Source organism: Magnolia sinica, chromosome 18 (assembly GCF_029962835.1).
Source record: "Magnolia sinica isolate HGM2019 chromosome 18, MsV1, whole genome shotgun sequence".
In the NCBI taxonomy this organism is placed as follows: Eukaryota; Viridiplantae; Streptophyta; class Magnoliopsida; order Magnoliales; family Magnoliaceae; genus Magnolia; species Magnolia sinica.
This window is the reverse complement of record NC_080590.1, coordinates 19,995,880-20,020,795: the sequence shown is the minus strand read 5'-3', so window position 1 is coordinate 20,020,795 and position 24,916 is coordinate 19,995,880. Positions and strand designations below refer to the sequence as shown.

At 40.8% G+C, this 24,916-nt stretch overlaps 1 protein-coding gene, 1 long non-coding RNA gene and 1 other non-coding gene across 3 annotated transcripts; 2 read left to right on the top strand and 1 right to left on the bottom strand.

The window, feature by feature from the left end:
• Window positions 1–353: 353 nt before the first annotated feature.
• LOC131234108 (small nucleolar RNA R71) lies at window positions 354–460 on the top strand. Its single transcript, XR_009165519.1, has one exon. It is a non-coding gene; the product is annotated as a small nucleolar RNA R71 (small nucleolar RNA).
• A 14,477-nt stretch (window positions 461–14,937) lies between these two features.
• On the bottom strand, window positions 14,938–15,936 carry LOC131232299 (enhancer of mRNA-decapping protein 4-like). The gene is made up of 3 exons (XM_058228539.1): window positions 15,874–15,936; window positions 15,434–15,784; window positions 14,938–15,081 (listed from the first exon to the last, which is right to left on the bottom strand). The coding sequence occupies exons 1-3, from the start codon at window positions 15,934–15,936 to the stop codon at window positions 14,938–14,940; spliced, it is 558 nt and encodes a 185-aa protein (XP_058084522.1).
• A 1,412-nt stretch (window positions 15,937–17,348) lies between these two features.
• Window positions 17,349–17,731, top strand: LOC131233042 (uncharacterized). Its single transcript, XR_009165067.1, has 3 exons — window positions 17,349–17,425; window positions 17,502–17,574; window positions 17,649–17,731. It is a non-coding gene; the product is annotated as an uncharacterized LOC131233042 (long non-coding RNA).
• Window positions 17,732–24,916: the final 7,185 nt, after the last annotated feature.

Here is a 24,916-nt window from a genome sequence, read left to right as displayed (position 1 = left end):
GGTATTGTAGGACAGTTTTTAGTTGTGTGAATGTTGCAATCACAGATGCCGCAAACAATTTCATTGACCTTATCCTTCTTTCCTTCCATGGCCTCAACTTTCCTTATGAGCGTAGTCACTTTACACTTGAGATCATCCTCTTCTTTCAAAAGATATAACCCACCTTTCTCCTTTAATTGAGTCGGCCTAGACGTGGTGTTCGCCATTGGGTAATAGTCCCATGATTGTGTTTTTTCACGAGACTATCGAGGTAATCCTATACCTCGTCAACATCTTTGTTGATGAACTCTCCATTACACATTGTCTCAGATGTCAATCCATCATAGAAAAAATTTGTAATGCGCCACGTTTCAAATCCGTGTTGTGGGCAAGAACTGACCAAATCTTTGAACATTTCCCAACATTGGAAGAATGTTTCATCTTCCTTTTGGGCAAAGTTCATGATCGCTTTACTGAGGGTAATCGTTTTATGATGTGGGAAGAATTTTTTTATGAATTCCCTCTACAATTTTTGCTCATTTGCTCAAGAAAATACTGATTAGGTAACCTAATCTCCCACCCCCAACTTAAAAGCTACATTGTCCTCAATGTAAAGGATATGAGTATGGAATGCGCATAGGACAACAAAAGTAAAGAAAGAGTGAAGGGAAGATAGTACCTGGATGATGAATCGTGAGAGACTTTCCAAGAGATCGCAGCATGGAATCCGGTCAGCACGAGAGAGAAAGTGACACAAAACTAACAAGAATAAAATCCTACCTATACCACTTTCGTAGGTGCTCTCGATTGCATTTAGCATATGCAACAAGCCTTTAAACCCCTAGGTTACCCCTAGTGGACGAGTTGTAGTCTCGTGAGGGTTTGTAGAAATGTTACCCACAAACATTGAACTAACTAATGATAAAAATAAAATGAAATGACGAATTGGGTTGCCTCCCAGGAGCGCTAAGTTTACCATCTTCAGCCAAACAAATAAAGCAACAGCTCTAGTCCTATGAAAGCGATAAACCTACCTATACCTCCATCAGACTAGGAGATCAATCCTGGTAAACAGGAGCAGTCGAGGCATGGACATGTCCTCTGAATCAAATTTCTCGACAAATGGCTTTAAACGATGTCCATTTACTTTAAACTCCTTGCCATTGTCGGGATCTCTTATCTCGACGGCCCCATGAGGATAAGCAGTAACAACAATGTAAGGGCCGGTCCAACGAGATCGAAGCTTACCCGGAAAGAGATGTAATCGAGAATTATACAAAAGGACCTTCTGGCCTGGTGTGAATGATTTTCGTAGAATATGTTGATCATGAAACGCCTTCATCCTGTCCTTGTAAATTCTCGAATTCTCGTATGCGTCGTTCCGGATTTCTTCAAGTTCATTCAATTGCAGTTTGCGTAGCGAGCATTGTCAGATTGAAATTAAGATTTTTGATCGCCCGATGCTTTATGTTCCAGCTCCACAGTAAGTGACATGCCTTCCCATAGACAAGTCTAAAGGGAGACATTCCAATAGGAGTTTTAAATGCGATGCGGTATGCCCATAAGGCATCGGTCAATCGGATTGACCAATCCTTACGATCTGGGTTAACCGTTTTTTCCAAAATGTGTTTAATCTCCCTATTGGAAATCTCAGCTTGTCCACTTGTCTGCGGATGGTATGGGGTGCTCACCTTATGAGAGATACCGTATTTCTTCATTAAGCTCTCGAATGGTCTATTACAAAAGTGTGAGCCCCCATCACTAATGATGGCTCGAGGCGTTCCGAATCGAGAAAGGATGTTCTCTTTCAGGAATTTAATGACCGTGCGATGGTCATTCTTTCGACACGGAATCGCTTCAACCCATTTAGTGACATAATCCACGGCGAGCAAAATATACAGATTTCCAAACGATTGGGAGAATGGTCCCACGAAATCGATGCCCCAGACAATCAAATGCTTGAATGATAAGGATGGGATTCAAAGGCATCATATTTCGACGGACAATGCTCCCAATTTCGACAACGCTCACAAGCTTTGCAAAACTCATGAGTGTCCCCGAACATAGTGGGCGATAAAAGCCACACTGCAGAATCTTGGCCGTGGTCTTTTTAGCGAAAAGTGACCACCACAGCCTTGAGAGTGATGAAAGGAGATGACGCTCTGATGCTCATCGTCCGGTACACATCTCCTTAGAATTTGGTCCGGGCAATATTTAAATAAGTAAGGATCATCCCCAGAAAAGTTGCGCACCTCGGTGAAAAATTTCTTCTTATCTTCGCAGTCACTATGTCGGTATGGCACTGTAGCAAGATAATTAGCAATATCAGAACCAAGGTGAATGGGAGACTCTAAACAATGTTCATCGGGAACATGTCATTGATATGGGTCGCCTCAAGGGAATCGAGGTATTAAGGCGAGAAAGGTGATCACCACTACGTTCTCTACTCCCTTTTTATCTTTTATTTCCAAATCAAATTCTTGGAGTAGAAGGATCCATCTTATCAAGAGGGGCTTAAAATCATTCTTAGAAAGAAGATACTTGAGTGCCGTATGATCTGTGTAGATAATGATCTTGGATCTGATCGTGTAGGACCTAAATTTGTCCAAGGCGAATATTGCATATCAGACCCATTTAGTGCATAGATTTACACGCATGATACCGCTTAATGGCCTGATTAATCGTGTTTGTAATGCAGAGTGTATGTACGAGCCTGGACCGAAAAGGGTGCTTAAAGCATGGACTTAACGCTCTAATGACACCAAAGCATGGAACGGACTCCAGAGACCCAAGATCAACAGAATTATACATCAGGGACTCAGAAAAATCGAGAAACCGAAGCTCAAGTAGCCTGAAAAGTGTCCAGAATGCAAGATCATAAGGTTCCCACCATCTGATCGGTTCAAAACTCCATACGTGGCCTGAGGACCATAAATGAACCGTACACGTAAAATTGCAGCTCCTGGATCACTGTGAAAGTGGCCCAACGGACAGATCAGCCCACAAATTTCTGATCTGGGGCCCACCTGATCTTTGGATACACCTCATCTTCGGTTTCAATGCCTTAAATCGTGTGAAGAACCAGATGGACGGAGTAGATTTCTCACAAACATCTCTGTGGGACCCATACAGTAGTGCACGTACACGTTGTGCAGGTGCACCGGGCGCGCACCAAAAATCCAAACCTCGGTCAGCAAGCGCTGACCGAGCTCTCCTTCTCCGATTCAAATTCCTCCCTGCGGAAGGAAGAAAATCTTGCGGCTCTTTCCTGTGGGCCCCACCCATTGGCCAAATAAAGAATCCAAGCCATTCATCGAGTCCATAACGGCCTGCTCACTAAGTCCTAGGCGACAGAATTTGACGATACAATGGATATTGATCTCTAGCTGCCCCAAACGTGCGACGGACGGCTGAATGAAATCATCCCTGGACCGCACCGATTTTTATCCAAAAATAGTGAATCCTACCTGTTTTTTCGAGCTGATATGAATGGACGGTGTGGATCTCAAAACAAAAGTGATGTGGGCCCCACCATCAGTACAGTGTAAGAGCATTACGCACCCTGTTTCGCAGCCAGACTCTGTCCGGCTTTTGCGGCAGGTTGTGCGCTCATGGGGGCAATCGAACGGATGATCTGAATCGTTCATCATGTAGGTCTGCCAAAAACCTCCCAGAGGACGTTCTCCTCTTAGAAAGAAAGCAAGAAGAAAAATAGGGGAAGACTCCGATCTAGCTGCTGTGCGTAAACGGCGTCTCCGCAGCCAAGTCGTCCGCGGACTCCGGCCTTCCGCACAACCTCCTGCTCTATATGAGGGAAGAAGAGGATTCGAAGAGGAGGAGAAAAACGGAGAGAGTGGAGCAGAAGACTGGATCTGGTTGAAACGTGAAAAGAGGAGGAGGGCAGTGCATTTTCTGCTGCACGGCTGGGAAGAGTTTTTTTGGTTTTTGTTGTCTTGAGGTTTAAAGTGCAGGTAGTCTGGCTGCTGGCACGTCGGCTGACAGTTTTGGATGTGAGCATGAGGGGCGGAGAGTTTTTGTAGGGGGTGCAGCCGAGAAGAACGTGAGGAAGAAGAAATTCGTGGCAGGGATGTGACTGACGATTGCAAGAGCAAGAGACATCCGGTCTTTGTTTCCTTTTCCTTTTCCTTTTTCCTTTCTTTTGATGTTTTTCTCCTCTGATTCTAGCATGATCACGCTAGGCTAAACCTCTTAGCTAGGGCTAAGAGGTGAAGCTTGTAAAGTGATGGGAGTCTTTACTTATGCCTTCTTTTGGTTTAAACTGAATTGATGTTGCTTGTAGTTAATTAAAGGAATGTTTCGTGTCTTTAATGATCTGTTGAGTGAAATTACAATGGATCTGCAATGGCCTTGAGTATTTCTTTTTCCTTTTTATATATGAAGTCAGGAAGCCCTGTTATTCATCATCCCATGGGCATGGTAGGATGACAAGACCCTTTCCGACCTTCATGGCATGTTGATTGATTGATAATTAGATTAATTCGTTGTTTGCTTTGTCTCACAGGCATGGTTTGGTGATGGAATCCATTCTAATTCATACACCTTTCATCTCTTGAAACCTATATCAATGGCAGTTCAGTAAATTTTCATAATTTGTGATCCTGGCATACGATCTCCCTGATCTCTACAAGTGGATCCTCTGAATCCCTAGTTTCCATCCTCTAAACTCCTTAAAGTTTTAGATAATTATTCCACAGTTACTTCTTAAATTCTATTTCGTTTAGATCACATCTTAGCCTAGTTCTAGTTCTACTTGGTTTCAGAAAACGTACAGGTATCAGTCCCTGTGGATTCGACCTCGGTCTTACCGAGTTTATTACTACATCACAACCCTATACTTGGGGAGTGAACAAGTTTTTGGCGCCGTTGCCGGGGACTGACGGTTACGATTCTTTAAAATTAATTAGTTTTAGAATTAGTTTGAGATTAGGTGATCTCTGCTCACCTAGAGAAAGAACAGGAGAGTATGCTTATATCTACTCTCATTGAGCATAAAGGAGCCCTAGGATGGACGATAGCGGACCTCAAGGGAATTGATCCCTCGATTTGTACTCACCGCATATATCTTGAGGATAATGCAAAAACCGCTCGGCAACCACAACGTAGACTAAATACAAACATGAAGGAAGTGGTTAAAGCCGAGGTTCTTAAACTCTTGGACGTGGGTATTATATACCCTATATCCGATAGTCAATGGGTGAGTCCAACTCAAGTGGTCCCTAAGAAGTCCTAATCACCATCGTAGCCAATGCTAATAATGAACTCGTGCCAACTAGAGTCACTCTTGGTTGGAGAATGTGCATTGACTACGGAAGTTGAATACCGTCACGAGGAAAGACCACTTTCCCTTGCCCTTCATTGATCAACCTGGAAAGGTTAGATGGTCATTCCTATTATAGTTTTCTTGACGGGTATTCGGGCTACAACCAGATAGAGATAGCCCTTGAAGACCAGGAAAAGACCACATTTACATGTCCCTACGGCACCTTTGCCTATAGAAAAACCCACCTGCTGCTGCAAAGCCTCTTTTGCTTTCCACGTTCCCTGTCTTCTCCTGTACTCTCTTCCTTTTTTCCTTCTTTCTTTCTTCCGTCCCTTCCTCCCTTATAGGCAGGTGCGTATGGCCGTGGAGAGGCTGAGTCTGAGAAGGAATAGGCTGCGGAGGGTGAATTTACGCAAGGTTGGAGCGTAGGGGCGTTTTGCAGCCAAGAAAACGGAAGGGAAAACTTCCACTTCCATCCCATTCTTTCCAAGTAGATGACGTCCCTTGGGAGATCTCTGGACAAGATACACGATGGATGGTTTGGATCAAGCCTCTGATCAACTGTGGTGGGCCAGAACCGCACGAAAAATCCGGGTTTTCCGGACGCAAAAACAGAGTAGCGTCATCTGACGCTGTGACAATGGCGGAGCCCACTTCACTGTTTTTCTGGGAAATCCAATCCGTCCGTTGGATTCAGGACAAAAAACTGTTCAAGAAGGGACGGTTTTGGTTAGATTTCAGTGTGGCCCACTTGCTGGTTCAGTCCACCGTCCATCTTCCGTTCGATCTTTTTTTTTACATGTGTGTGCATGATGGGATGAATAGGACATCTAGGTGAGGGTTACGCCCCACCTATTGGTCGATTGGACGGTCCAGATTATCATAATACCAGATGGGTGGGGCCCACAATCAACGCCCGGAAACAACGTCGAAGACGCTGTTGCGTCTCTGATATTCTCGCGGAATTCATCGGTCTGCGCAATGCTGACCGATACGAATTCATGTGGTGCGCGACGGTACCTTCCAAGCTGTGCACATGCACTGCTTGTGTGGGTCCTATGGTGATCTATACCAGAGATCCGATCCATCCAATCGTTGCTCCATCTTATCTTAACCGTGGGGACCAAATTTGAAGTGTATCCTGGTAGCAGGCGGGCCCCATATAATGATTAAATGAGCTGATCTGTCCGTTGGGCTACTTCCACAGTGATCCAGGAGCTGAAATTTCACGTGTACGGTTCATTTATGGTCCTCAAGCCACATATGGAGTTTCGAACTGATCAGATGGTGGGAACCTTATGATCTTTCATTCTGGACACTTTTCAGGCCACTTGAGCTTCAATTTCTCGATTTTCTTGGATCCTTGACGTGCAAATCTGTCGATCTTGGTCTCCTAGGGTCCGTTCCTTGCCTTGGTGCTCCTGGAGCGTCGAATCCATGCATTTACCACCCTTTTTCAGTCCATGCTTGTAAATACATTCTGCATCACAAACACAATTAAATCAACCATTAAACGGTATTATGTTTGTAAATCCATGTACTAAATGGGTCTGATATGCAATATTTGACCCTCAACAACCTCTCTTAGCTTTCTCTTTTAAGGAAAAAGGAAAGAGTTTCAGCCTAATTGTATCCTCAGATACATTAGGAAAACATAATGTAGCTATAATCTCATCGAACTCTTTCAAATGTAAATATGGACTTTCTGATTCAAGTCCATGGAATTTGGGAAGGAGTTGGATAACTCCTGGCTTGATGTCCATTTGTCCTGTGTTTTCAGGAAAAATCATGCATGAGGGCATACTCACTCCCGCCGGTTGTAGATAATCTCGTAAAGTACGAGGCGGGGGTACTTGTTGCACCTCATTCTCATCTTGGGTATCCTCCACCCTGGGTGGAAGTAGAGGAGGTTGGTCTTCAACCATAACTTCAGTTAACTCAGGGGATTTCGAGCGGTGTCTAGTCCTGCGATGGATAGTCAACCCCTCAACCAATCCTCCTTCAGTCAAGAGACGTCGAGTGTCGTCACGGGCCCACTTGGGCATGAAAACACTCGCAGCCCTCAATTAAAAACCTAATCCTAAGAAAGGGAAAGAAAATCTAGAAAGAAAGAGAGAGTTGGAAAGAAATTACCAAATTGGAGTCCTAAGTTAAAAACCTGCAAAATAAAACAAAAATAAGTTAGATTCTAAAAAGAGAAGAATGATCCTTTAAAAGAAAAATAACAATAAATTAATTTCTAAAAGAAGGTATTCTTAAAAGAAAGTGAAAATTTCTAAAGTAAATTACGGAAGATCTAAACTAGAAAGTAAATTATTAAAAGAGAACTGAAAAATAGAAAGTAGGGAAGGAGCTTACCGAATTAGAAATTTCTATCTTAAAGGCCTACAAAATAGGAAGGTTAGTTTCTAAACAAAAATTCTAAAAATAAATTAGGAGACAAATTAGATTTTAAAAGAGTTAAATTAGAAAGTTACTAAAATAAGAATAGAAAGTTAATTTCTAAAAAGGAAAGAAATAACCTAATTTTTAAAAATAAACTATTTCCTACAGAAGGGAGGATACTAGAGTTAGAAAATTTCTAAAATTTAAACCTTAATTCTAAAAACAGAAAAAGTAGAGAAATTAGGAAGGAATTACCAATTTAAGAACTTATGTCAGGATCCTACAAAACAGGAAAACAGGTTAAGTTCTAAAAATAGAATAAAATAAAATAAAAACTTCTATCCTAAAGTAAGTAAAATCCTAATCTTAACCTAACTCTAAAACTAATTAATTTCAGAAAAACGTAACCGTCAGTCCCCGGCAACGGCGCCAAAAACTTGTTCACTCCCCAAGTATAGGGTTGTGATGTAGTAATAAACTCGGTAAGACCGAGGTCGAATCCACAGGGACTGATACCTGTACGTTATCCGAAACCAAGTAGAACTAGAACTAGACTAAGATGTGATCTAAACCAATAGAATTTAAGGAATAATTATCTAAAACTTAAGGAATTCAGAGTAAGGAAACTAGGGATTCAGAGGACCCACTTGTAGCGATCAGGGAGATCTTATGCCTGCATCAAGGATTATGGAATTCAAACTTACTTGATCTGGTTTTCAAGAGATGAAAGGTATATGAATTAGAATGGATTCCATCATCTCACCATGCCCAAGAGACAAAGCAAACAACAGGATTAAACTAATTACCAACCAATCAAAAGTACATGAAAGTTAGGAAGAATACTATCATCCAACCATGCCCAGGAGACGATGGTGAACAACAGGGCCTCCTGACGTCATAAACATCAAAAGAGAAAAAAAAGATATTCAAAGCCATTGCAAACCCTTTGTAATTTCAGTCACAACAGACCATTAAAGACTGAGAAGATATTCTTTTAATAATCAACTCAAAACCAAGTTCAGTTCATAAATTTAAATGAAAAGCAGGAAATAGTGTCTCCCATCTCGCTACAGGCTTCACCTCTTAGCCCTAGCTAAAAGGATTAGCCACACATGGATGGGCTGATTAAACAACAAAATAAAAATAAAAAGGAAAAGAAAAGAACAAGAAGGAGAGAGAGAAAAAAACCCAGCAAAACCGGCCTCTGCTCCAGCGCTTCCTGTCTTCCTCTTTGAAAATCCCTTTTTATTTTTCCTCAAAACGCTGCCTCCAGCCACGTCCCAAAACAGCTCCTCACTCACGTGCCAGCCCTCCAAAACTCCCCAGCAGCCAATCCTCCAACCGAGCACTCCTCCTTCTTTTCTTCTTTTATTTTTTTCTTCCTTTCCTCCTCACGCTGCCCAAACCCAAGACCGAGCACACCCTGCTCTCTCTCGATGCCAGCCCTCCAAACTTCCTCTCTCCTTTTATCCTTCCTGCAGACGGAGAGTGCCAAAGACCCATTTACGCACGGCAGCGTCCATGTTCTCCTTGGAGACTTTGTCTGCGCAAAACTTGCGCTGAGCTACTGATGGGGCCCATAATCGGTTTTGTCAACGAAATCCACGCCGTCCATTGGAATCCTCGTGGAAATCCAGTCAGGAAAGAGTGATTTTTGCAGGTTCTTGTATGGCCCACTGGATATTGTATTCCGCCGTCCATCATGAGTTTCGGCGGTAGAAATCCGCTACACGTTGATTCTTAGAAAACTTCCACCTAGGTGATGGTTCCAGGCCTCTTTGGAATCCACTAGATGGTCCAGATTGAACCGATCGCCTCAGAGAGTGGCCCACAACGATCCGCCGCAGGCTCTGTTGTGAAACAGAGCCTGCACGTTTGAGCACTGTGATGGTCGGTGGACCCCACAGTGATGTATTTTGAGAAATCCATTCCGTCCACTAGGTTCAGGACGAAAAACCCTCCGAAAATGAGTATTTTTTGGAGAAAATCGATGTGGTCCATAAGCTAGCTTACTCCACCGTCCATCTGACGTTTATCAGGTAATCTGCCTTTGTGTGTGTGCATGGGCCAAAAAGGAAAGCTAGGCGACGGTGTTAGTCACCTTGCAGAGCGTATGGACGGTTCTGATTTCCGATACCTGTGATGGATGGGGCCCACTAATGAAAAACAGACGGACAGCGTCCGTCCGCTGTTGATGCGGAAGAAGAAGACGGGTCAGCCTGTCTTTGACCGGGCTAACCGTCCGGTGCGGCGCGGGCAGCGGTGCACTATGTACACGCGCTGTGCATACAGAGTCCACTGTGATGATCGTGAGAAATCCGCTCCGTCCATCCGCTTTGACACGTAGTTTAAACAGTCTTGAACAATTTTGAAGCATATCTGGATATCAGGCAGGCCCCACATAATGATTAAAGGGGTTGATCTGTCCGTTGGGCCACTTCCACAGTGATCCAGGGGCTGAAATTTTACGTGTACGGTTTATTTATGGTCCTCAAGCCACGTACAAAGTTTCGAACTGATCAGATGGTGGGAACCCTATGATCTTGCATTCTGGACACTTTTCAGGCCACTTGAGCTTCAATTCCTCGATTTTCGCGGACCCCTGGTGTATAATTCCGTCGCTCTTGGTCTTCTAGAGTCTGTTCCTTGCCTTGGTGCTCCTAGAGCGTCAAATCCATGCATTTACCACCCTTTTTCAGTCCATGCTCGTAAATACACTCTGCATCACAAACACAATTAAATCAGGCCATTAAACGGTATCATGCTTGTAAAACTATGCAGCAACTGGGTCTGATATGCAATATTTGACCCTCAACACAAGGCTCGTAGCAAAAAGCTACAAACAGAAATATGGGGTAGACTATGAAGAAGTTTTCGCCCCAGTTGCTCGCCTTGACACTGTAAGAATGATTATCTCCCTTGCAGCTCATCACAGTTGGATGATCTACCAACTGGATGTGAAATCTACATTCCTAAATGGGGTACTCGAAGAAGAAGTATACGTTGACCAGCCTGAAGGCTTTGTCATGCAAGGGGAGGAACACAAGGTGTATCGGCTGAAGAAAGCCCTGTATGGGTTGAAGCAAGCTCCCCGTGCTTGGAATGCACGGATTGACGGTTATCTTCAAGAGAATGGCTTCGTCAAATGTCCGTATGAGCATGCAGTCTACACAAAGAAGAATGCCCGTGGTGATATCCTTATCGCTTGTTTAGATGTTGATGATCTGCTGTTCACTGGGAACAGCCAGACGATGTTTGAAGAATTCAAGCAGGCTATGTTCAAAGAGTTTGAGATGACTGATGGTGGATTGATGTCTTTCTTCTTGGGCATTGAAGTGAAGCAACAAGTCGACGGCATTTACATATCCCAGAAGAAGTACACAAAGGAACTTCTTGAGAAGTTTCAGATGGTCGATTGTAAAGCCGTAAATACACCTGTAACAACAGGCCTGAAGCTCACAAGAGATGGAGAAGGAAGAAACGTCGACTCAACCCTATTTAAGAGCCTAATCGGAAGCTTAAGGTACCTCACAATCACTAGGCTAGATATTGTCTACAGTGTTGGGCTTCTAAGCCGGTATATGGAAGCCCCAAAAGAGTCACACTGGCTAGCTGCAAAACGAGTACTGAGGTATATCAAAGGGACTATTGAATTCGGTCTCTTTTATCCATACGATGATGAAGTGATGTTGTATGGATACTCTGATAGTGATTGGGGTGGTGACCAAGATGAAAGAAAAAGTACCACAGGCTATACTTTCTATCTTGGGTCGACAGCATTTACATGGAATTCAAAGAAGCAGAGTGTGGTCGACCTGTCCACATGTGAAGCTGAGTACGTAGCAGCTTCATCCACTGTATGTGAGGCGATCTGGCTAAGGAATCTGCTAAAGGAGCTGAAGCATCTACAAGAGGAATCCACTGTTATATATGTGGACAACAAGTCGGCAATTAAACTTACCAAAAATCCAGTTCAGCATGGAAGGAGCAAGCACATCGACACAAGATATCACTTTCTTAGAGATCAAGTAAAGCAGAAATTGGTAAAGCTGGAATACTGTCACACCACTGAGCAAGTGGCAGATATCTTCACCAAAGCATTGCCAACTGACACATTTAGCATATATGTTAGATACGGTGATACCTGCAAATCCAAAAACCGTGTGCAGCAAGCTGTTAGATTAGATTTTTTTTTCTTCTAAGATCAGATTGCTAGCTATGTAGATTTCTTTCTAGATTTCTCTGGATTATTTCTTCTTTATTTAGCTACCCCTAGGATGAATCTAGACAGGGATAGTTTAGTAATTTCACACAATAAGAAAGCCTATAAATAGGCAGCAGTGTAATACGATTTTCTTATTCCAAAAAAGACAGTTGCTGTTCTCTCTTCTTCTTCTTCCAAAAGTTGCTGATTTTTGTTTCATGGTGGCTGCAGCCACACGTCAGCAGGAAGCTGGGTTTTAGACCCAACAACAACAACGTCTACCATCCAATCTAGCTTCTGGGAGGTATTGTTTCCAATATCGCATGCTAGCTATTGGAGAAGGGATAGCAGGACTCCTTGACTCAGAGGAAGAGGAAGAACTCATAGAATCGCTTGCAAATCAATCTGAAGAATGAGTAGGATAGGCAGATAACATTAGAACATTGATTTTTCTCCCCGACAGGAGTTTTGAGAGGCGCTAACAATATTTATATGATAAAACAAGACCTCATTATACACGAATTCTATGAGGTGGCTCCATCTAACATGGGCTATGCTTAGTTACTCAAGACCATATTTAACAAACACAAGACGTCAAAAGAATAGTAGGGGGAAATGTTCTTGTTTAAATAGGTCTCTATCATTAAAATTTTAGTCAAAGTTTGGTAGAAGAAAGAAAGCAAAAACCCAGAAATACGGAGAATGAAAAGTTTGGGTTTAACATGGTTCCAATTCAATAAAATGGAAAAAAAACAAAAATTTAAAAAAAAAAATTTTTAAAAAAAAAACAAAAAGCCAGCTATATATGCATATGGGTTTGTTATATTTAAAATAAGGTTAAGGGTGAATATTTCAACTAAAACGGTTAAAATTTCTAAATGTATAAGCAACTATTATAAAGGTAATCGAATAGTGGGTTAATATTATCTTTTGCCTCTGTTAAATCCTTCCTTTGGAAGTATTCCCCATACAAATTAATCTGTTTCTTCTGAAATCTTCACTATCTGCCCATCTTCTTTAAAATATGGAGTTTTATTTTGGTATGTCCAAATATTTATTTATTAATGCCTATCTTGCTAAAAATACAGAGTTTTAAACATTTAGTCAATTTACGCTTAAAAAAATAAAATTAAATTAAAATAAGGATTTTAAACTTGAGTATTGCTAACAAGGATCATGATTTATTCCGAAGAAAATGAAGGAGAATCTTAAATATGGAAGCTCATCATGGTTGGAGTGAATTTTGATTGTTTGCACATGGAGTCCTTGGAGGTGAATGATGATAAATGCTCAATTTTTTGATGTTATCCGGGCCAATGAGAATGGGGGATTTCTTGGAGGTGGGGGTAAATGCCCATTGAAAAGGAGTGATTCTAGAAATGAAACGTCTTCCCACAACCAATTGGAGCCTTGGCCGCCATCTGTTATGTTTGAGAAGATTTACCATTTATAGGCTGAACATTTAGTTTACCCAAATGAAAAGGAAAAGGTAATGTCATGGCCAATACCTCAGCCACAGCACATGTTGATGATCTGCTCTGTAATGGCAACTCTTTCCCTATTTTGTACTAGTTGTCTTACTATGAAAAACCCTTCACTAATTCTCAGAAAGAAAAATAAAAAGTTCTTTCGTTAGAGATTAATGACAGGTACAGAATCTTTTTTTATTCTTCTTTTTTTTATTTTTTTGGAAGGATGATGATAATTCATTAAGCTAAAGGAGAGGAAGGTAATTCCCAATACTGAGGGGACACTGAGCCCTGGATCTCACAAGATTGATAACCAGAGGATTAAGTTTTCCGGAAGAAGGGGTAAATGAAATGACAGGTACAGAATCTTACCCACCAAAAGAGGACAAGATCAATGGTGCTAGTGGTAATGTGAGTTGGCATAAGAGTCTTTGAAGTTGAATCTACAGCACAGACAAGAAACATGGATGGCTCTTCATTTTCTGAATCTACAACACATACAAGTCCAGCCAGCAAATTATAGGATGGTACACAATACACAGTTTCGCATTTTTGGCATTCAGATGTGTAGAAGATCCTGAATTTTAGTAATTGAGTGTGATTGAATCTTATTTGGTTTCCATTCTCTTTTTTCTGATATGAAAACCTTAATACAGTTATTTGAGTTGAATTAGTAAGGACCATATATTGGCCAATAGGAATTATGCCTTGGTTCCAATGTAATTTAAGGAGGATCGTAAACAAGGCTATATATATATATATATATATATATATATATATATATATATATATATATATAGTTACTTACATGGAACTTTGGAAAATACAAAAGATTATCCATTTAAATAAAGTTCTTAGCAATTTAAAGCAATCAAAGGTGGATTGAGCTCTTTTAACTGGTACGCTTCCAACCCCTTTCAAGTGAATCCATTTTCCATCATAAGATATCATCACAATGTCTTAGTTTTGCTCGATCTTAAACCTCCAGATGCTAAATCCTTCCTTCAAATTAAACTATAACTAAAACTCCCTAAAATTCATAACTCACTACAAATAGTAAATTTACTATTTATAGTAAGTGTCCTATGTGGCTTAACCACATTATTCTCCTAATTTTTCTAAACACTTTTCATGTTGGACACATCACCTATAGCCCAACTGATGAAAAGTTACAATCAAACCAAAACTTACTAAAAATAGTAAAAAGGGAAATAAACAGAAAATTCGACCGTCGATCTGATGGAATCTTGCAAATTCGGCGTGGGCAACCCGGCTATGCGGGGTTGGTTGGGTAAAGTAGTTCATCCTACCCCAAAATCATAATATGGTACATCAAGTAACTCATTTCAGTTTGCGAGATATGCCCGTTTTAAGGTTCTGACGGTCTTGATGACTTCCGCCTTCGATCGGGCCTTCTCTGGTCCATCTCAGACATGAAAGTGTCCACGACCTGCTCTACATCACTGAGGAAACAAATTCTGCAGTGCCTCCCACCCTATGAACACTTTGGATGATGACCCCACATTGATACTTTGTCAGGCTTAATAAAGATGAACCGGGAACAGTATATGTCCTATATTTTTCAAAATCTAACGAATATTACTTCCATATTTGTTCATCTACAGTAATTTATTCATGCATGCCTGAAAAACTTGCTTCCCAGATGTTTGGAATTGTGCCTGAATTTGTCTGGTCACTGTCGCTTCAAGGTTCGAGTTGACGGATTTCTCCAACTGATTCACTGCGTTGTTTCCAACCCCTCTCTACAAAAGGATGTGTCAATCATACACTGATAATATGGAATAATAATAATACTAAGACAGGCAAGATTTCTTGCACTTTAATTTGTAGTCAGGGGCCTCGTTTTCCTGGATAAGGTCGGCTTAGGGGTCTTTCGTTCCTAGGCCCTGTTTTCCTTTTTGGTTTTTGTTTTGTTTGCTTTTAGTCCTGGGGTTTTCTTTGTTGTTTGGTTTCCCAACCCCCTTCCTTTTTTTGTCGGGGCGGTCTCCTGACTGTAATTTTGTCCATATAAATGATATACATCCCAGTTTTTATATATATATAAACATTAAAAAAAATAATTTAAAAAAAACAAAAAAAAATGTGTAAATTGACCTGAAATGAATCAGCAATAGCTGAAGAAACGGTCTTCTCCAAAATTGGGGTAATTGCGCGAGATCCTGCTGGTCCTATTGCAGCAATTTCTTGCTTCAATGTATTCTTGAACATGGATGAACACTTCGTGTTCATAGAGCCCGAGATTGAACTTGTTATCTGCTTCATGCGATCCCGTTCTAACTTCTGTTTCTTGTTCTCCTCTTGATTGCGGTTCCTCAGAGCATCACAGTTAGACTTGAGAGATTTCTCCATGCTCAGGCTGAGGGCTGCCTCAACTCTGCTAAATCTTGAACCTCCAGATGCTCGATCTGTCATTTGCTTCTGCATTTCCTTTAGAATGGTCATAAGCTGCAATGAGAGGATAACAATCCAAAGTAAGAAAAAAAAAGAGTGAATTTCGTACATATTTCTTTGTAGTATATGTGAAGATTGCATACTAACAGAAAGATTCTAGTGTAAATTTCCTCCTGCTTCATAACAGAAAACTTGCTGTTAACCATTTCAGAAACTAATTACTCATTCAGACTAAGAGAAATGGATAAAATCTACAAATCCCTGCATGTCTACATACAATTTTTTGATCTTCCATAAATAGATTTTATGAGATAATGTTGTTTTTTTTCTTCGTATGAACATGATCTAATAGTAGTAACTGTTAGCTCATAAATAGTCTTCAAGGAGAAGAAATTGGCAGGTGTGAGTAACATGCTTGCCCTTAATTCTCTGAACTAGTTAGCTCATTATCCATATTAAATGCAGACAACAAAATTGCATGGAAATGTGCAAATACGGTAACATGATCTGGAAAGAATTGAGTTATGCCAATTTATCAAGGAAATGAAAAAGCAAGCATAAACAGACTAGAAAATCTTATTCCTACTGGATAAAAGCATGCTAGCCTGCTTCCTTAAGAACGGACTGTTGAATTGGATGTTCATAACAATGGTTAGAACCATATTCTTCAGATAGCAAAATGAGAAATGTGACTCTGAGATAGACCGAACCAACCTCGACAATGCTCATGGTACTGGCTACAGAACCACCTATGGTCAGTGTCGGAACTTGACATTGAAGAAACTACTCATGACGACTTCCTCTCACTCTCTAGTCAAAACCTCTTTACTTCTTTTCCAGTTTCTCTGTTGTAATGTATGCTTGTCTTGCTGAAGAAACTTGATTCAGGAATATAGCCATTTCAACCTTATTGCTGCAGTCTTGATGTTTCAATATGATAAAGAAAGATGGTAATTCAGGAAGAGGAATTATATGATCCTTGAGCAAGGATATCAATAAGATATGCATGTAGTATGTACAATTTGTAGCAGTTATCCACATCATTGATGTAATGGGCCCCAATGGATTTATTAGCCCCTCAAAGATCTACTAAATGGAACAATCCTATGTGGCTTGTACCTCATGCTTCAAATAGGTGAACACTAAGCTACATGCTATTTGATATTTAAACACTAATGTAGATACACCATGGTCTGAACTCTAGACCTATATATTAGGATCAAGTGACTAGTACCATTGGGCCACATGTCTAATATGTGAATATTGTTGAGGCAACAATTTTACATTATCTTAACATTTCATTGGTTGTAACTGTTTGGATTTTATCATGGCCAAAATTCCTCGATGATTTGGATTTTACCAAATAGTTTTGAGACAATTAAGAATTACGTGGATGTGCTTTTTGAGGGATGGAAGTACATGCCCTTGCATGATTATTATACGAACAAAAAATATTTTTTTGACCAGTAATCTTTTGTCCTTAAGCAGGTGTCTATCCCTTTAAGTTGATAAGTTCTTCAAAAGTATATTGTGCTTAACATGGTGAGTAACCTCTCCTTATGTTTCTTAATTTTTTTAAATCAAATTTTAAAATGAGATACAAAAGTTATGTATGGCCTTATGTACAAATTGTGAAATAGAATGTGATGGATTTACTGTCTCTATAGACCAAGAATGCCCCCAGCAACCAAATTCGTAAGTCATTTTCCATTTAAAATATGAATTTACTCTTATTTAACGATATTTATCTATCTTTGTATGGTATTAGCAGGGTTGATTGTGGTGTCTACTTAATGAAATTTATGGAATGTCTTTCCCGTGGAGATATATTTGATTTCAACTCGGTAAATATTTTTTTTTTTTCCTTTTTCTTATAAAAAATTTATGAAACATACTTACGATCCACTTTCATCATCAGGGGCCAATGAATTTTGAACGAAAAAAGTTGGTTGCACAACTGATGCTGGGCAAAATGATTACACCACAGTAATGTGACATGTAGTATGAAACATACTTACAATCATGTTGCTCTTTTTAATGGAAGGTATGTGCTTTGATTTTATTTTTTATTATTATCATAGTTGTTGCGGGATGCAAATATGCTTTGCTTGTATTCATGATGGGTCTTGTTGTGGATGGAATTCAGGCCAAAATTCTCCTTTATCAGTGAAAGCATTGGGGCTGCCTGTCATATGATTGCTATCTTACAGGTACTGTAAGAGGGAGAATCTATGTTCATGGCTCCAAGCTGATATTCAAGGTTGTTAGTGAATCATTCACGAAGGCTAGATTGTAGTGCATAGAACATTTTTAAGATTAATTAGTTTTTACCATGGTAGGTCCTGCTAGGTGGATGTTTGAAAACTATTGCTTTCATTGATTGGGTGCATTAGGATTAGATCATCTTAATCATCAATTTTGTATCTTGAATTATGGTTGATGATCATTTTTAAGCAGGAAGAAAATCATGTGCAATATAAATCATTTCATAAGCAGGAAGAAAATCATGTGCAAAATAAATCATTTCATAAGCAAGTTTCTAAGTTCTTTCATTTCTTTCATTTTTTTTTTCTTTTGACAGGCTTGTCGGTTGATAACAATTCGCAAGGAGTATAACAGCTATATGGAGCTCTTTCTGCTCAAATGTGGTTGGGGATGATCTTCTCAGGAGTTTTTTTTTTTTTTTTTGTTTAAAGGGCCAATGAATGCAATTGTTGCATGGTAGCCTGTTAACAGTTTAGATTTTTCAATTAGAGTATCCAAGTTATGGATTGGATCATCCTATCAATACAATAAAACCAAATCAGGCAACAGGTGTAATAGGGCCAAATCAAGGATTGATAAAGGCTTCTGTTTTTTTTTTTTTTTTTTTTTTTTTTGTGGTGGCCCGTTAAATGTGTTTTGGATTTAATGGACAATTCAAATTGTTCAATTGGAGTCTACAAGTTTTGATTTGAATTGCATGAATTGAACTATCAAGTTTCATTCTTGCTTTAAAGTAGGAAGCCCTGTGGGATTAAAATCAACAAATTTGGTTTGTAGGGTCAGACCCACTTATATTAATTAGTTATCTACCAGGCAGGCTTGAAATGTCAACTTTGGATACTTCAGGCCCATATTATAACTGCAGAACTATGCACAGGATTCATACATCAGCGATAGCAGTGATTATCCTAGTTACGCAACTGATGCTGGGCAAAAATTTCAGTGCATCCGCATGTATTGTAGCAAACATATAAAGTTGTAAATAGAAGAGAATAGATACTCTGACCGTGTGTGATGGGTGATATGCATGTGCTTAGAAATTATTAAAAAATGCACACATGGCTTAAAATTAATTCAAATTAAACTGTCGGGACCCGGTTTAGATGCATCAGGAAACAAAAATTAAGCTTCCATCAATCCGCGGTTAGGATTTCTCAACAAATCTGATCTTTGAGATCGTGACTGAGAAACATGACTTTCACCATTAAAATGTTTTGACTTTGAACATATGACCTGAGTAAATTTCCTGAGTGCCCGTGTATCAAGCTTCCAACTCTTCCAGAGTATAAAATATGAATGTCAAGGCCATTTCGTTTTTTATAGAAATCTTCAGGGCATAAGAAGGGTACGGGGACTCGACGGCGGGGTGATGTAAGTGTTTTATCCACGCCGTCCATCGCTTATCTTAGATCATTTTAAAGTATGAACCAAAAAAATGAGACGGGTAAAGGGCTTAAGTGGACCACAAAGTGGGGATTTAACGTCCACCATTACAAACTTCTTGGGAGCTGGATAAGTTTCAGATCAAATATCACATTTTTTTTCCACTTCATCCACGTCTACATGACCTTATGAATAGGTTGGATGGTAAAAAAAATAAATCACGATAGCCCTTAGAAAGGTTTCAACGGTGGGTGTCATTATCACTACAGCTTCCTTCGGTGTGGTCCACTGGATCTTCGGACCTGCTTCATTTTTACCCATTAGATTGTTGAAAAAAGTGACAGGTTGCCGGACAAAGTGACCTGGTTCCACTTAATGAATTGACGAGGTTATATTACAAAGTGATGAGATTCACTAGACAAAGTGACGGGGTTCACTAGACAAAGTGACGAGGTTGCAGTGCAAAGTGACGAGGTTGCAGTGCAAAGTGACGGGGTTCAATAGACAAAGTGACGGGGTTGTAGTGCAAAGTGACGGGGTTCACTAGAAATAGTGACGATGTTGCAGTGCAACCCAACCATTAGATTGTTGAAAAAAGTGACGGGTTGCCGAACAAAGTGACGGGGTTCAATAGACAAAGTGACGAAGTTGCAGTGCAAAGTGACGGGGTTCAATAGACCAAATGACGAATTTGCAGTGCAAAGTGACGGGGTTCACTAGAAACAGTGACGATGTTGCAATCCAACCCAACCATTAGATTGTTGCAAAAAGTGACGGGTTGCCGAACAAAGTGATGGGGTTCAATAGACAAAGTGACGAAGTTGCAGTGCAAAGTGACGGTGTTCAATAGACAAAGTGACGAAGTTGCAGTGCAAAGTGACGGGGTTCAATAGACAAAGTGACGGGGTTGTAGTGCAAAGTGACGGGGTTCACTTATACAAAGTGACGAGGTTCACTAGAAACAGTGACAATGTTGCAATCTAACCCAACCACTAGATTGTTGAAAAAAGTGACGGGTTGCCGAACAAAGTGATGGGGTTCAATAGACAAAGTGACGAAGTTGCAGTGCAAAGTGACGGGGTTCAATAGACAAAGTTACGAAGTTGCAGTGCAAAGTGACGGGATTCAATAGACAAAGTGACGAAGTTGCAGTGCAAAGTGACGGGGTTCAATAGACAAAGTGATGGGGTTCACTAGAAACAGTGACGATGTTGCAATCCAACCCAACCATTAGATTGTTAAAAAAAGTGACGGGTTACCGAACAAAGTGATGGGGTTCAATAGACAAAGTGACGAAGTTGCAGTGCAAAGTGACGGGGTTCAGTAGACAAAGTGACGAAGTTGCAGTGCAAAGTGACAGGGTTCAATAGACAAAGTGACGGGGTTGTAGTGCAAAGTGACGGGGTTCACTAGAAACAGTGACGATGTAGCAATCCAACCCAACCATTAGATTGTTGAAAAAAGTGACGGGTTGCCGAACAAAGTGATGGGGTTCAATAGACAAAGTGACGAAGTTGCAGTGCAAAGTGACGGGGTTCAATAGACAAAGTGACGAAGTTGTAGTGCAAAGTGACGGGGTTCAATAGACAAAGTGACGAAGTTGCAGTGCAAACTGATGGAGTTCAATAGACAAAGTGACGAAGTTGTAGTGCAAAGTGACGGGGTTCAATAGACAAAGTGACGGGGTTGTAGTGTAAAGTGACGGGGTTCACTTATACAAAGTGATGGGGTTCAATAGACAAAGTGAAGAAGTTGCAGTGCAAAGTGACGGGGTTCAATAGACAAAGTGACGAAGTTGCAGTGCAAAGTGACGGGGTTCAATAGACAAAGTGACGAAGTTGCAGTGCAAAGTGACGGGGTTCAATAGACAAAGTGACGGGGTTGTAGTGCAAAGTGACGGGGTTCACTTATACAAAGTGACAGGGTTCACTAGAAACAATGACGATGTTGCAATCCAACCCAACCATTAGATTGTTGAAAAAAGTGACGGGTTGCCAAACAAAGTGATGGGGTTCAATAGACAAAGTGACGAATTTGCAGTGCAAAGTGACGGGGTTCAATCGACAAAGTGACGAAGTTGCAGTGTAAAGTGACGGGGTTCAATAGACAAAGGCACGGGGTTGTAGTGCAAAGTGACGGGGTTCACTTATACAAAGTGATGGGGTTCAATAGATAAAGTGAAGAAGTTGTAGTGCAAAGTGACGGGGTTCAATAGACAAAGTGACGAAGTTGCAGTGTAAAGTGACGGGGTTCAATAGACAAAGTGACGAAGTTGCAGTGCAAAGTGACGGGGTTGTAGTGCAAAGTGACGGGGTTCACTTATACAAAGTGACGGGGTTCACTAGAAACAGTGACGATGTTGCAATTCAACCCAACCATTAGATTGTTGAAAAAAGTGACGGGTTGTCGAACAAAGTGATGGGGTTCAATAGACAAAGTGACGAAATTGCAGTGTAAAGTGACGGGGTTCAATAGACAAAGTGACGAAGTTGCAGTGCAAAGTGACTGGGTTCAATAGACAAAGTGACGAAGTTACAGTACAAAGTGACGGGGTTCAATAGACAAAGTGAAGAAGTTGCAGTGCATAGTGACGGGGTTCACTTATACAAAGTGACGGGGTTCACTAGAAACAGTGACGATGTTGCAATCTAACCCAACCATTAGATTGTTGAAAAAAGTGACGGGTTGCCGAACAAAGTGATGAGGTTCAATAGACAAAGTGACGAAGTTGCAGTGCAAAGTGACGGGGTTCAATAGACAAAGTGACGAAGTTGCAGTACAAAGTGACGGGGTTCAATAGACAAAGTGACGAAGTTGCAGTGTAAAGTGACGGGGTTCACTTATACAAAGTGACGAAGTTGCAGTGCAAAGTGACGAGGTTCAATAGACAAAGTGACGAAGTTGCAGTGCAAAGTGACGGGGTTCAATAGACAAAGTGACGGGGTTCACTTATACAAAATGACGGGGTTCACTAGAAACAGTGACGATGTTGCAATCCAACCCCACCAATAAATTGTTGAAAAAAGTGACGGGTTGCCGAACAAAGTGATGGGGTTCAATAGACAAAGTGACAAAGTTTCAGTGCAAAGTGACGGGGTTCAATAGACAAAGTGACGAAGTTGCAGTGCAAACTGATGGAGTTCAATAGACAAAGTGACGAAGTTGTAGTGCAAAGTGACGGGGTTCAATAGACAAAGTGACGGGGTTGTAGTGCAAAGTGACGGGGTTCACTTATACAAAGTGAAGAAGTTGCAGTGCAAAGTGACGGGGTTCAATAGACAAAGTGACGAAGTTGCAGTGCAAAGTGACGGGGTTCAATAGATAAAGTAACGAAGTTGCAGTGCAAAGTGACGCGGTTCAATAGACAAAGTGACGAAGTTGCAGTGCAAAGTGACGGGGTTCAATAGACAAAGTGACGGGGTTGTAGTGCAAAGTGACGGGGTTCACTTATACAAAGTGACAGGGTTCACTAGAAACAGTGACGATGTTGCAATCCAACCCAACCATTAGATTGTTGAAAAAAGTGACGGGTTGCCGAACAAAGTGATGGGGTTCAATAGACAAAGTGACAAAGTTGCAGTGCAAAGTGACGGAGTTCAATAGACAAAGTGACGAAGTTGCAGTGCAAAGTGACGGGGTTCAATAGACAAAGTGACGAAGTTGCAGTGCAAAGTGACGGGGTTCAATAGACAAAGTGACGGGGTTGTAGTGCAAATTGACGGGGTTCACTTATACAAAGTGATGGGGTTCAATAGACAAAGTGAAGAAGTTGCAGTGCAAAGTGACGGGGTTCAATAGACAAAGTGACGAAGTTGCAATGCAAAGTGACGGGGTTCAATAGACAAAGTGACGAAGTTGCAGTGTAAAGTGACGGGGTTCAATAGACAAAGTGACGAAGTTGCAGTGCAAAGTGTCGGGGTTGTAGTGCAAAATGACGGTGTTCAGTTATACAAAGTGACGGGGTTCACTAGAAACAGTGACGATGTTGTAATCCAACCCAACCATTAGATTGTTGAAAAAAGTGACGGGTTGTCGAACAAAGTGATGGGGTTCAATAGACAAAGTGACGAAATTGCAGTGCAAAGTGATGGGGTTCAATAGACAAAGTGACGAAGTTGCAGTGCAAAGTGACGGGGTTCAATTGACAAAGTGACGAAGTTGCAGTACAAAGTGAAGGGGTTCAATAGACAAAGTGACGAAGTTGTAGTGCAAAGTGACGGGGTTCACTTATACAAAGTGACGGGGTTCACTAGAAACAGTGACGATGTTGCAATCTAACCCAACCATTAGATTGTTGAAAAAAGTGACGGGTTGCCGAACAAAGTGATGAGGTTCAATAGACAAAGTGACGAAGTTGCAGTGCAAAGTGACGGGGTTCAATAGACAAAGTGACGAAGTTGCAGTACAAAGTGACGGGGTTCAATAGACAAAGTGACGAAGTTGCAATGCAAAGTGACGGGGTTCACTTATACAAAGTGACGAAGTTGCAGTGCAAAGTGACGGGGTTCAATAGACAAAGTGACGAAGTTGCAGTGCAAAGTGACGGGGTTCAATAGACAAAGTGACGGGGTTGTAGTGCAAAGTGACGGGGTTCACTTATACAAAATGACGGGGTTCACTAGAAACAGTGACGATGTTGCAATCCAACCCAATCATTAGATTGTTGAAAAAAGTGACGGGTTGCCGAACAAAGTGATGGGGTTCAATAGACAAAGTGACGAAGTTGCAGTGCAAAGTAACGGGGTTCAATAGACAAAGTGACGAAGTTGCAGTGCAAAGTGACGGGGTTCAATAAGCAAAGTGACAAAGTAGCAGTGCAAAGTGACGGGTTTCAATAGACAAAGTGACGGGGTTGTAGTGCAAATTGACGGGGTTCAGTTATACAAAGTGACGGGGTTCACTAGAAACAGTGACGATGTTGCAATCCAACCCAAGCATTAGATTGTTGAAAAAAGTGATGGGTTGTCGGACAAAGTGACGGGGTTCAATAGACAAAGTACACTCCAACAAATTCCTCGGTTGGAAAGATGAGAGTGTGATTCATGTCTCGATAGGGTAGAAAGGGCTTATTGATAGTCTTCGGACAGACCACATATGCCTCAATAAAGCCAAACATGCTATCTAAGTCCTTGTCATTAGATTGTTGAAAAAAGTGATAGGTTGCCGGACATGTATTTGCATGCTAGCTATTTATTATTTGGATATGGGTGAAATAAACACAACAATGCTAGACAGTGACTGGATTACTGGATAAAGTGACGGGGTTCATTAGATAAAGTGAAGGGGTTGCCAATTAAATTGAAAAGAAAATCCAATCATTCAGGTGTTAACCGGAGCGATCTTGGAGATGAGGCCTCTTTAGTTGAAATTTGATAAAATAAATGTGAAGAAATTCGAAATATACAGTACCAGAAAGAGGATAAAAAGCTATGGATAAAATCCGTAGCAATTTTGATGTAGCTACAGATTAGATCCGTAGCTGATTGCTCCTTGAGGTTGCACTAAACCTGATTAATCCTTATGACATTAGAGGGCTTA